General features: G+C 41.0%; 2 protein-coding genes across 4 annotated transcripts; one reads left to right on the forward strand and one right to left on the reverse strand.

The window, feature by feature from the left end:
- Window positions 1-1,414: 1,414 nt before the first annotated feature.
- LOC102235959 (ubiquitin-associated protein 1-like) lies at window positions 1,415-9,761 on the forward strand. 2 transcript variants are annotated; one of them, XM_023331939.1, is made up of 6 exons: window positions 1,415-1,552; window positions 3,985-4,105; window positions 4,438-5,031; window positions 7,072-7,278; window positions 8,223-8,324; window positions 8,400-9,761. In XM_023331939.1, exons 2-6 carry the CDS (start codon window positions 3,998-4,000, stop codon window positions 8,532-8,534), a joined length of 1,146 nt encoding a protein of 381 aa, XP_023187707.1. In that variant the 5' UTR covers window positions 1,415-1,552; window positions 3,985-3,997; the 3' UTR covers window positions 8,535-9,761. The 2 variants fall into 2 exon arrangements, with proteins under 2 accessions (XP_023187707.1, XP_005816614.2); XM_005816557.2 differs by lacking the exon at window positions 1,415-1,552 and having other exon boundaries at window positions 3,569-4,105.
- A 120-nt stretch (window positions 9,762-9,881) lies between these two features.
- Window positions 9,882-12,206, reverse strand: LOC102234755 (kelch repeat and BTB domain-containing protein 13-like). Of its 2 annotated transcripts, XM_023331938.1 has the most exons (2): window positions 11,994-12,206; window positions 9,882-11,744 (listed from the first exon to the last, which is right to left on the reverse strand). In XM_023331938.1, exons 1-2 carry the CDS (start codon window positions 12,103-12,105, stop codon window positions 10,633-10,635), a joined length of 1,224 nt encoding a protein of 407 aa, XP_023187706.1. In that variant the 5' UTR covers window positions 12,106-12,206; the 3' UTR covers window positions 9,882-10,632. The 2 variants fall into 2 exon arrangements, with proteins under 2 accessions (XP_023187706.1, XP_005817218.2); XM_005817161.3 differs by having other exon boundaries at window positions 9,882-12,206.
- Between the last annotated feature and the right edge of the window lie 672 nt (window positions 12,207-12,878).

Raw genomic sequence — 12,878 nt, forward strand, 5'->3', positions numbered from 1 at the left:
AAGAAATATAGTAATACGTACCTTTACTTTCTTTCAAATTTCTTTCTCTGAATCTTGCATCTGGTCCCATAGAAATGAATACTATTTTCTTTGACTCCCCCTAGTGGTCTGGAGCACTTCCGTTTTCAACACTTTTTGTTTGCTGCATTTCATTCGGGGGTGTCTTCTTTTTTGTTTGCGTCTCTCTTTTTGTTTGCTGAATTTTATTCGCTTTTTGCTTGCCGCATTTAATTTGTGCGCGTGTTTTTTTTTTGTTTGCATGTTTTCTCTTTTGCTGCGCATTTGCACCTGTCGGCCACCGTAGTTTTGTACAACCTAAAGACGCGCAAACTCCCTCTTGTTAAGACATGTGAACAGACTGTTACAATAATCCAATCTCGATGAGACAAAAGCATGAACAATCATCTCAAGCTCACCATAAGTCATAGGCTGCTCCAGCTCCGCTGTCGTAGGGACAGATACAGGAAATCCTTCCTGCCACATGCCACCTCACTGTACAATAAAAGCTAAATCATTGTTCTGCACTAATCAGTCCGATTTTGCACAACTGCACTGTGGCACACTTGCTGTACATATATTTACATATACATACTGTATCTGCATTTTTTGAATCTTTGCAAGGACTGCTCTAAGCTGCTTTTTATATTGACAGCATGTTATATTTTAGTTTTATTTTTATTCTGTCTACATTGCTACTCAGTGGTGGTTGTTGTGTGTCTTGTCTCTATGCTGTAACTGCGAAATAATTTCCCTGCTGGGATGAATACAGTAATTCTATTCTATTCTATTTATATTTGGACACTGTTGGGTGTTTCAATAGGATAATGACCTCAAACACACATCCACACAGGTTTTGGATGGATGGATTAAACTGGCTAATATCAGGTGAATGAAAGGGCCAAGATCTCAACCTTTGTTAAAATTCGTGACTTAATAGATTCATCAGTGCCAAGAAACCTAAAAACCCACCAATTCAGTAATTCACATAAGACAGAAATCTGTAGAGAAAACAGAACAGCAAAACATAACATTACCATGAAGACCGACATCCTCGTCTGTGCACGTTGTTGGACTAAAGCAGGTACCACTTTCTGCCAGAAGGGGGCATTCTGTTATAAGTGTATTGGAACCCAGGCAGTGATACATTGCCTGGTACATTTCTGCCAGGCAGATGAGTTTCATCTATTTGAAGTGACTGTGTTAACAAAAATGTAAACTTGTATGGAAATAAATGTGGTGCTCTAAGCTCGATGTGTTTTCAAATCTTTTAAAGAAGGTTTTATAGAGTTTACCATGTAATGTAATTTACCATGTAATTCTAATTAATAAAATGAACTAAGCCTTATAGTGCGAGCTCCCAAAGTGCCACAACGTTGGCAGTGCGGCAGAATGTTAGCAGACGTGTTATGCTGTCTGATATGCGCTCTGTGCCAACTAATGGGGTTAACTGAGGTTAATGGATTAGAGGTTCAGCTGCTTCTGACAGAACCTGCAGACGGAGGCTTCACTCCAGCTTCACACAGCGTTTCACTGAGGCACAGATAACTCACAGGTAGGTTCCCTCTTCATGCTGGTTTTGGATCATGCGTTACTGATTATTTTCAAGGATTATTGTTACTATGAAATTTCTGTGTATAATCATCTTTTACGTCTATTTGCATTGCTTGCTTCAGAATAAAAGCTCACAGGAACAAGATTTTAGAAAGTAATGTTACAAAACTTCTGAGTCTCAAAGTCTTGGAATACTTTAGCTGACTCTGTGTGCTATTGGTTGACAGAGCAGAGGCAGAGAAATAAGTTCTTCCATCATATGACTGCTGAATCTGGAAAATATTTTTATTTTAAGTTAAATGCTGAGGCGAAGTGAAATGTTCCTTCATCAAAACCTGATGTTTCCTGGAAGTCTCCAAGAACCCTCTGTAGAATTACTGTAGAAAAGCACAGAAGTGTATCACTGCCAGTCAGACACTTTAGGATGACAGTTATATTTTTATAATGACATATGAAAATATATCCCTCTAAAAGATTACTACTTCTTAAAAAGGCAGAGATTTAAGTCTCATTCAAACAAGAACGTTTCTTGTTATAACGCAGTGGTCCCCAAAGTGTGGGGCGCAGGAAGCAGTATCCATGAATGAAAAGAAAACAAACAAAAAAACAGTTACACAAAAGTGTTTCACTGTAAAGGTGGTTTGTAGTGTGTTTTGTTGCAACCTGAAGTGTGAAATAAACTTCAGAGGAGTTTGAAAACAAAATATGTGTATAAGTTTATCTCTGGTTGAACGATGTGTGTGCCCAGTTGATTTTTTTTTCTTTTTACGGGGGGGATTTCATAGGGGGACCCAGAAAATCTTTGGGAACCACTGGGGGAGGGGAGGGCAGAAGAAAAACTTTGGGAATCACTGTTATAACTAGATGCTGCTCCTGATAGTTAAAAGATTCCATAGAAAAGCACTTTGTTGTGAAAAATAGTGGTGAGTATTTATCACGCCTTGCATAATGCTTGCTGGAAGAACAAAAATTTCATTAAAACCTATTTGAAAAAAAATCATCAAGACGATAACACTATGTCTGGTGTTACAGTGTAGTGCTGTGTAAACGTGGTTAGTATCATGTAATGTTTTGTACAGACCTTTAAAGAAAATCTTGTTCTGGTTAAGCTTTAAATAAGCTTCTTCATTAGCACCAGGATTTGCATGTCAAAGACAACACAATAAACTCAAGAAACATGTTTCCTCTGCTGCTGGAAGTCCTGCACCATCTGCTCTGGGTCTTATTCTCACTACAGCACATGTCTGATTAACGTTCAGTGGACAGAAGGAGCAGAAGCTGAGCATCTGCTCTGACGTCACTGCACATAAATACTTGTGTGCGAAATGTTTATGTGGTTTACTCTCTAGTCACTGATACAATGCCGCAAACTTGCATAGTATCTAATAGGAGAGCACATGGCTTTTATTCTTCACCAAACCAATAAAGTATGAGTCAGTCAGGGTTCCTGGGAAAGAAAACTGATTTAGACCTCAGCTTTCCTCCATACTCTGGCATCTAGTAAACAACTACACTTTTTTTTCCATCTGTTAACCTGAACATCTCTGCTGAACTGAAAAATAACTTCTAAACACCTCCTTTAGGGACTTTAATATTTGCTCAAGCTGTAAACATCTATTTCCTTGGTAGAGTGAGGTTAGAGAGGTCATGTTTGCTTGATCAGGAACAGATTGGACTCATCAGAATCCTCCCGGCTTTAAGGTTCACAACACAAGCAGAGCACAAGCTGCCTGTTTACAAAATATCTGCATATGGCCAAGCAAATCCCACACCCATCCTATAACACACACACACACACACCCACACACACACACACACACACACACACACACACACACACACACACACACACACACACACACACACCCACACACACACACACACACACACACACACACACACACACACACCCACGCACACACACACACACGCACACACGCACACACACAAACACACACACACCCACACACCCACGCACACACACACACACAATCCAACACACCCGCACACACGGCCACACACACACACACACGCACACACACACATATGTTTGTTTCTCTATCTTTGCAGAAATTTTCCATTGACTTCCATTCATTTCTACAGCATAATCCTGGTCCTGACACTGATCATTACCAGTACATGCTTAACCCTAAGCCTAACCAAATATCATTTCACACTTTAGTCCTAACCCTAACCCAAAAAACAGAATTTCCCCTCAATCTAATATGTGTTAGGAAAATAGTCCCTGCAATGTATTAAATAAATAATACACACAAACAAACTGTTGAAATGGTGACAAGTGTTTTGGAGATATAGATTTAAAACAATGCCAGTTAACTGTGTTTACAAGATGGATGCACTTTTTACATATCCTGTGTGTGGGTGTGTGTGTGTGTGTGTGTGGGTGTGTGTGTGTGTGTGTGTGTGTCTCAGTGAACTGAGTAGGATGGAAGGTCTTCCACTGAAGATGCCCCAGGCCATCGTCTTACAAGAAGTCAAAGATAATGTCAAAGTGATAATGCCTGATTACCTCAGCATATTACGGGAAACAGCGGTACGGATGCTTTCTTTACTCTGTCTTTATGTGTTTCATATGTTTCTTTGTTCAGTGTTTCATGCAGCTCTGGGCATGCTAGAGAACAGAATTTTATCTAGCCTCTGAGGTAAATTTAGCTTACATGACATGGCCCATGTCATCAGAATGTGAACCAAATGTCAGTACATTTTACACTAAGAATGGATACAATTTTGCTGAACAATGAAAATATAGACAGAAGCCACATGATTTCCCTTAATGGGGTTAACAAAAAGTAAGTCAATTTTAAAAGTTTTTAGCTCCAGTAAAGCAGGTAGTAAAAGGTTGCATATTGTTTCCTGATATTACAGTACGAGTTCAGCTTGGAGAACTGGGTGTTAACTGGCTTACAGAACGGCCCCACCCACCATCAGCGGCCTCAGCCATTCACCTCTCCCTCCGAACTTTTACCATCTTGTCCTCCGTACTGGATGATGTTCAGCAGCCCACAGCAGAGTCGTCTGGCCAGCCGCCACAGTTCTGACTTTTGGGAACCAAACCCTCGACAACGCTCCTATAGCCTCAACCCTGCTGTACTTCGCACCACCTTCACCATCTCAGACTCGGAGGATGAAGGAGGAAATACTGTGCAGGAAGCCAAGGAAAACCTGACAGCTAAAGCTTGTTTGAAGGAAGAGCACCCAGCTGCTTCATGTCAGAGCGGTCAAAAAAAAGCACAGAGAGCCTTCATCCCAGACCTGCTGAATCCTCCGTCCTGCCTGAGCAGCCTCCCCCACAAGCGCAGGAAGAACCTCCGGCAGTGTTCTGTCTCTGGGACAGACATGTCCAAAAAACAAGAGTCCAACATGGACAGTCAGCCTTTGAGCTCATTCTCATGCAAAGCTCTCAACACCAGGACCTATACCATCGACAAATCCACTGACAACCATAAAACAGCAGATATGGTAAGACATGCTCTTCATATTACATCTTAACAACTTGATCATTTGTGGGAAAAAGTACTTCTCTCCATCTTTTTCTTTCAGCTGAGACAATCGTTATTATGTATGTGAATTAGGACATAAACGTACATGCACTGAGTTGTATTCTTTACAGTATAATTTGCTATGCCCTCAAACATTGTCCAGCATTACCACTAATTCAGCTGAAAGTCAGTCTCAGAGCTCATTACCACTCTCATCCAAATGAGCATTTTTATTGCTTTTTTTGCACAATATGAGAACATAACCCTACTATAAAGCATTCTACACCAAGTCAATGCAGAACTGGTTGATGATGACATGGGTTACTTTTTCAATAATATTCAGTAACAGTAGAGATATTAATGGATATAGGGAAAGCTAAAAGTCTCACAATATGCTTTGCAAAGACTTCAATTAAACTTAAAACCAGACATTACACCAGTAGATACTAGACACTTAGATATTTACCATGTGCTGAACTCTGTTCTGTTCATATGTCCTGTCTTCATACAGCTTCTCTCTGCTTTGTGTTAAATTATGTCCAGGAGTTTTTGATAATTGTTTAATCTGCATAGAACAAAATATGCACTGGTCAACAATCATGGATTCACTGCAGTGGGTACAGCATCTTATGAACAACAGCTCTTTACCTTAGCATCATACCAATGGATATTTTTAAAGTCTGTATTAATCCGTTGCACTGTTACTAAATCAACAAATTTACAACATGCAATTCATTAGGATCCTGACTGACATCAGTACATATAATAGTGACCCAATGACCAAATTTACCAGGTAGGCCAGGGTAGGAGGGCCAGTGCTTTTTCATAAGAGCACAGAACAAAAGAATAAAATAAAAAATAAAGAACAGGCAATATTTCATAGTTTAATATATTAAGTGAGCCACTTACATGTCTACAGCTACAGGTTTAGATCCCTGGAACATCACATGAAAACTGTGATCCTGTCTCAATACGGCTGAGGTTAAAAGTGCAATTCATCAATAAAGTAAAGCTATGACGGTAAAAATGGTCCACTCCTTTCAGTACAGGACCAGTCCTACAGGGACGCTGGCCCTTGTGGCCCCTGTGTAGAACCGCCCATGCCAGGAATAATAAAATAATAATAAAAGAGGAAGGACAGTTACGATGCTTTACCATCATGATAATATCAGTGAAAACACTTCTTGCCTGTCTCTCTCAGAATGGCAACATGACCCCTGTGCCCTCTGCCCTTGTCACAACTAACTACCAAATACAGAAACCCAAATGAAAAGTACTGACAGGTGAAGTCATGACTTTAAACTCTGTTTTATTTACTATGGTAGAAGTAAATCAGCTCATGATTCTACAGCCTGTTGTATGAACACAACTAAATTAACTTCTGCTCTCTGAGAGCTAACATCAACAGTCATTCGGCTTCTGTTTTAAATACCTATTCAGTTCTTTGAGAAGAAATTAGAACAGTTCAAAATGGAGAAAATCTCTATCAGCGAGGTTTTTCTCCTCTACACAACAGATTTGCAAAATGATAACTGTTTCACTTGTTTCTGTCAAATGAGCAGCTGAGACTCATCGTAACAGGTCCGTGGGCCTTTACAGGTTAGCATAAATCTGCTCCATTAACAAAGGTACTCTGAATATCTTCATCAGATGACCCTTTGAATTTGTTTAGAGCTGCAATTTAAATCCAATCCCAAAGAATTCTGTTTTCTTCACAGCTTCAAATGCTGGAAAAAGTTCTACTTGGATGCCATCACTTAATATTTAGTCATTTAAAGATTAAATTAGTTCTCAGCATCTATTTTTATTTTTCTTAGCAACTTTAAAATGCTTCCATGGTGTATAAATAGACTTGGTAAAGCCTGGGAGCAGACATGTTAGCACCTTGATCAGGATTACAGTGTGTGACTTGTCTCCTTCCACTGCTGTGTGACGCTCTGGCCTGCAGTCAGCGTTCTGGAAAATCTGAGCTATCAAAGCCATGTTTTAATAACTGACTGCTGTCTGCTGTGTCTTCCAGATGTGTCTCAGACCAAACTGCTGCAGAGCTCACCACAGAGCCTCGCCATGCAGGAGCCAGAGCTCTGCTCTGGACTCGTCTGTGGAGCTCCTGTCAGCTCTGAGCCCAGAAGAGAGAGAGCTGCTCAGGGTCATCACTGGCCGGGGATACCCCCTCCGCACTGCCATCATTGCCCTGCAGAGGGCAGGACAACAGACCCCAGATCAGGTTAGTGTTGAAATGATGTTACCAGGTAAGGAATCAACCAGTAAGACTGAAACAGGAGATGCTATCATCCTGTATCGGACACATTACCAACTCATGATGTCTGTTCATACAGAACCTTTTAAAAGTCCTGACTATATATTTAGAACCAAATCAGCCAGACATCTGGTAATCTTTAAAGTGGTCTTGATCAGTAAGTGTCCAGGATTCCTGTAAGTCCTTTCAAATCTGGAAATATAAAACAGAAGAGCACAAAGCAGTAGTGGATGTGGGTTGTGGGAGGTGAAACAGAAATACTTTATACTAAGCCACTTTAAGCCAGTTTAAAAATAGAGTCAAGACTTCCACAGCTTGTGGTGCATTATATGTTTTCCCATGACATGAAAAGCCCTTTGCTCTGAGAGGAGAGACAGTCAAACTGCAGGACATACTGGGACATACTGGGACAACAGGACAGGAACTTATGGGAGACATGGAAACTTATACCATAAAACGGTTTCATGAATAAAGTTTAATTGAAACATGTTTATTCTTTCCTTTACATTTCTTCACATCTCATCTGTAACTCATTTTTTCTCCATGAGAAACAAAACTAAAACTATTCATTTAACTTTTTCTGGTGGAGTTTCACCAACATGGAGCTCAGAAAGTCAGCAGGCAGCCTGAAACAGGCAGGCAGTGGTCAGACTGATCCGCCTCATCTCAGACTAAAATATCCATGATATTGATACCAAGTCAATGAATATTACTGTGCTACGAACGATACTTTAGTTTTATATCTCCTCTTAAAATTAAATTTTATTTTTGTATTGCAATTCCTCAACTCAACCTAAAAGCAAGATTTTTTTTAGGATTTACTCTCAAATGGCAATTATTTCACAATTTTTGTAAGAAAAAAAAAAGCACACCAATCATGTTAATATGTTTGAATGTGTTTCTGTCTGCAGATCCTGAGTTACCTGGTTGCGTGTGAGCACCTGTGTCAGCTGGGCTATGACATGGCTCAGGTGGAAGAAGCCCTGGAGATGTTTCAGAACTGTGAAACAAAGGTAAGCAGCAGCGTATGAATCCTGGAGACTTGACTCATTTCAACACTCGACTCATTTCAACTTCTTCCTGTTTAGGCAGAGGAGTTCCTCCTCCTCCTGACTCAGTTCAATGAGATGGGCTTCCAGCCACACACTGTCAAAGAAGTGCTGCTTGTCCATGAGAATCACAGAGAGCGGGCGCTTGAGGAGCTGATGATGCGTGTGGCGTGACGGCACGGCTACATGCAGCTCGGTTCAAACTGGAGAGTGGGTTTTAGGCAGTGGGTTTTGGTTGTATTCAGTAATGCTGTATTCATAATTTTCATATTATGTTTTTGTACTAAAGCACTCCAGTTAAACTCTCAGCATATGTCATAGTGAGTTTTAGGACAGTTCTATTTTTGTCGTAGTTAGTTTAGGAAGCATAAAAACAAAACCATGAATTATTGCGTTGTATCTAAAAGCAAAGAAGGTTCAGGTGTCATTTTATTTATTTCCATTTAGCTCTCCTGTTTGTGTTTGACAAGACGTTGATGTTAATTCTTTTTCATGTTTTTCTTTTTTATTTAATGAAAGGGTCTTTTGCAACATTTCACTTTATATAAAAGTCATAGACTTAAATCATGTGAGTTGTATTATTTTAGGATTTTTAGACTTTAAACAATGACCAAGGAGTTATTGGCTATAGGACGTATTTAACTGAGCAAGCATCAGTTCATACCTGCTGATACATATAGGATTATATTATTTACTGTAATTTGCATTAGCAAATAGGGCACCAAAGCTGACTGCCCCCCAGGGCCCACACCCTTTTAAATCCAGCCATGGTCATTAATGACTTTCCACATCTTTCCACATCACACATTGCAGAAAATACAAACTCCATCAGCTCAAGAGTCAGTACATATGAATGATCTAGTTTATACCAACCTTTAAAATTATTATTATAGATTAATTATTATCACTACAGCAATGAAGGGGTGCAAAAAGAAAGCTGCTTAAATATTTGTTCAGTCTTTTTCTCTTTGGTTTGCTGTGATCAGTTGCTCTCCAAGCTGTCTGCAGAATGTAGGCTAAGACTGTTTTGTCATTTCTTTGAGCACTGAACCATTGCCACACAGCACCAAGAAAGCACCCAGGGTCAACTTTTCCATTTTTACTTCTTTGTGTAATATATAACAGTGCAGAACCTGTTCCACATTTAGATCTGAATCATTTTTTAACCTGATAAATACCAGATATCTGTCATATGCTCTGACATGGAAAATCCAAACATTGAAGCAGGGTGTACTTTCTTTTTATCAAGGCTGTCTGTGCTGGATGGTGTGCTCACAGAGTGTAAATTCCCAATTGCTCTAAATGCTTTCATCTTTACTGTAATTTAGAATCACAACAAAAGCATGTTCCAATATAAAAAACTGCATCTTCTGATTAAATTTAATGACTTCTTTATTTTCATGCTTATATAGTAAATCATGTATTTATACAAAATAAATACCTGAAGAAATAAAATGTTGTTTATTTTAACAGACAGAAAAGTGAGGGCTTCTCTGGGAGCCTGGCGTTTAGGCATCCCTACTGGTTGCCAGGGGAGATTCAAGGATTTCTCAAACATGCATAAAGGAATCAAAGCAACACCCCAAGTATGTTTTTGATGAGGGAATAACGTTATAACATGACATAAAACTGAACTCAACACAACACATTTTAAGCTGTGACTGGAGAAAGTACCCAACACATGTGGTAGATGATTCCAACACATGTGGTAGATGATTCAGTGATCATCTACCACATTAGTTCAGACTTTTTCTAATTGTTCAGCTATGAACATTAATATAATTTAATATATTATCTAATACCTGCAGTCTGAAATAGACTTCTTGTTTTTTTTTTTGTCTTAGTGTTGACTGCTTGTGGAATTTACTGGGATGTCCACTCCTGTGGAGCCTGAAATCTGGGTTGCTTTCCACTCATGAATAACTTTCCTCTCTGTGGAATGATGATCTTTACATAGATCAGAAATGGTTTATCACAAAGCTAAAATGTTCCATGTGAAACATTCTTGTGTTCAGTGTAACTAACAAGACTAAGCACCTTATTCAAAAATGTGATGTGAAAACTTAAACTATCAACATGCTTCAGATATTATTGAACTGTTTTTCCATCAAAAATTTCTTTGACTCCACTTGATGAAAAAATTTCATTTTGCGATCCTTGTTTAACATCATACTACTCTGGAACAATCCTGCTCCAACAAGTTTGTCACTTCTATGGGGAAGATACTGACTTCTTATTAGTGCTCCACAAAAGCCAACGTCAGAATTTCCCTTCAGAAGTTATATGAGCACTGTAAAGGCAGGGTGGGAACAATATGTTTGTCTCTAAAGCTTCCTTCTGAAGTTTGATCCAAACATCTATCCCTGAGAGAGACGGTGTGCTTAGGAAGCCTCATCTGGAATGTGTAGATGGATCCAACCCGACCGAAACCTTCCATCTCAAGCTTTCGCCTCCACTGGGTCTTCTCCACCGTGTACTCAGTGGTAACATGTCTACTAAGGGTGAACACTGAATTGCCCCTGACCACAGCGGTGAACAGAGAGCCTTTGCTGTTGCTATAGTGACCGGGCATGGCCGTCCACTGACCTGAGGTCAGGTTGTAGCAGTCCATCACGCAAAGCAAGAAGTCCTCACCTGGTCCATTCCGCATCATGTACAGATTATCCCTGTGGCCCACCATGTAAAGTCCATAGCTCTGCTGGCGGATGAGCGTTGTGACCAAAAGCCAGCGGTCGTCCTCCGGGATGTACTCATGGACCTCCGTGGCCCCCTTCCCTCTCCAGAGACAGATGAAGATCCTGTTCATGGCTACAGCCGACACCACAGACGCTGCCTGGCAGGGCAGGGCCGAGACGAAGCCCCAGCTCCCCTCAGACGTCCGAAGTCTCTCCACCGATGACAGATCCTTCATGTTGAACTTCCCCCCTAAGGCATAGAGACATCCCTCATGACCAATCAGTGTGAAGCTGTAGCGCAGCTGCTGGGGACCACAGACTGTAGACCAAGTGTCATCTGTAGGGTTGTAGCAGAACCCGACTTCCACAACCCTCTTACTGACATCATGCACTCCTCCAATGATGTACAGTTTGTTGTCAAGGACAGCCACCCCTGCCATGGTGGTGCTGGTGCTCAGTGGCAGCTGAGTGAGGGTCCTCCACTTCCTGTGTTCCTCGTCCAGATAGCAAACCGTTCTCTGGACATCATGCAGCAGCTCTGAGGATGGAGAGTGGCTGCACACGGCCATGTAGCTGCTTGGGGAAACAGACTCCACATACTCCACCATCTGGCTGGGTAAGGTGTGCACATCCTCCTTCAGTTCAGCATACATGTCCCTGATGAATAAGGCCGAGTGGTGGGACAGCTCCCACACCCCGTAGACAGCAGCTGTGTGATACATAAGCAAACAGTTTTCAGAGCTGATGATGTTCATCATGTGTTTGGTGAGAGCTGGTACCTGGAGAAAAGCTGTGCATTCAATAGATTCAACAATCTGGTCACAGTTGAGCATGGGCCGCTCCCCCCGCAGCACCTGCAGCAGCACCAGGAACCCCTGAACGCCAACGCTTCGCAGCTGTACCTCCTCCTGCTGGCATTCTCTCATTCCAGACTGGAACAACGCTCTGAAGTACTCACAGTTGTCTGCCATGACGGTTCTGTCCACGCTGAAAATATTGCCGTTGACGTTGACCCTCAACCTGTCTGCTGCCTCACCATGTCCGGACGCCTGGCAGCTGCTGGCCGCCATTAGTTTCTGCTGCAGCGCCCTAGCAAACACTCATTCATTAAAAGCGGTTCAATCCGTTTTGAAATCCAACCACATGCGCCACTTGTTGAACTACCAAAGACAGTATTCTCCTCTCTGTATCTGTTGAGAGCACACGCTATACATAGCAGCAGCAGATGCAGAGGTGTGACACTGTCCAAGACCAAATGTAACCTGAGCGGCGAGGTGAGCTGGATGATGGAATGGTGGCTGGAAATCAGTAATGATTCCCTCTTTGTTTGTGGAACAGCTGAAGATCTGACCTTGAGCATCAAGCCAAGTCGATGAGACAATGGTTGAGTCATCTGGGGATCATGCCACACATGCCACCACTTCAACACCCAATCTGTTCACAGGACAACTGTGCTGTCAGGTTTATGGCTCATCTTCTACTGAGACACAGAGAGCTGTGGTGGAACATTTTATTAAAAGGTTTTACATTATGACTTTAATCATCTGATCTGCTGGTTATGTTATGTTACTCTGATTATAAACTCTCACCAAATCAACTTGTCTGGGTGATAATTGAAGATGCACCGATACAATAATAATATCTGTCTCAATCCCGATGTTGAAAAAATTTCTAGATCAGGTATAGGTGATAATGTTCCTGATCCATAAGGGCGGATCTATTGAGTCTACTTCTATGCTTTGTTCTCTACTGGCGCCTGGCTTTATTTATTTTTTTGCATTATATTTAGAATTTCTAACTGTACTTTTAAAACCATTTCAAGTTTGTCACAGTTTATTTTTTG

Source organism: Xiphophorus maculatus, chromosome 4 (assembly GCF_002775205.1).
Source record: "Xiphophorus maculatus strain JP 163 A chromosome 4, X_maculatus-5.0-male, whole genome shotgun sequence".
Classification (NCBI taxonomy): domain Eukaryota; kingdom Metazoa; phylum Chordata; class Actinopteri; order Cyprinodontiformes; family Poeciliidae; genus Xiphophorus; species Xiphophorus maculatus.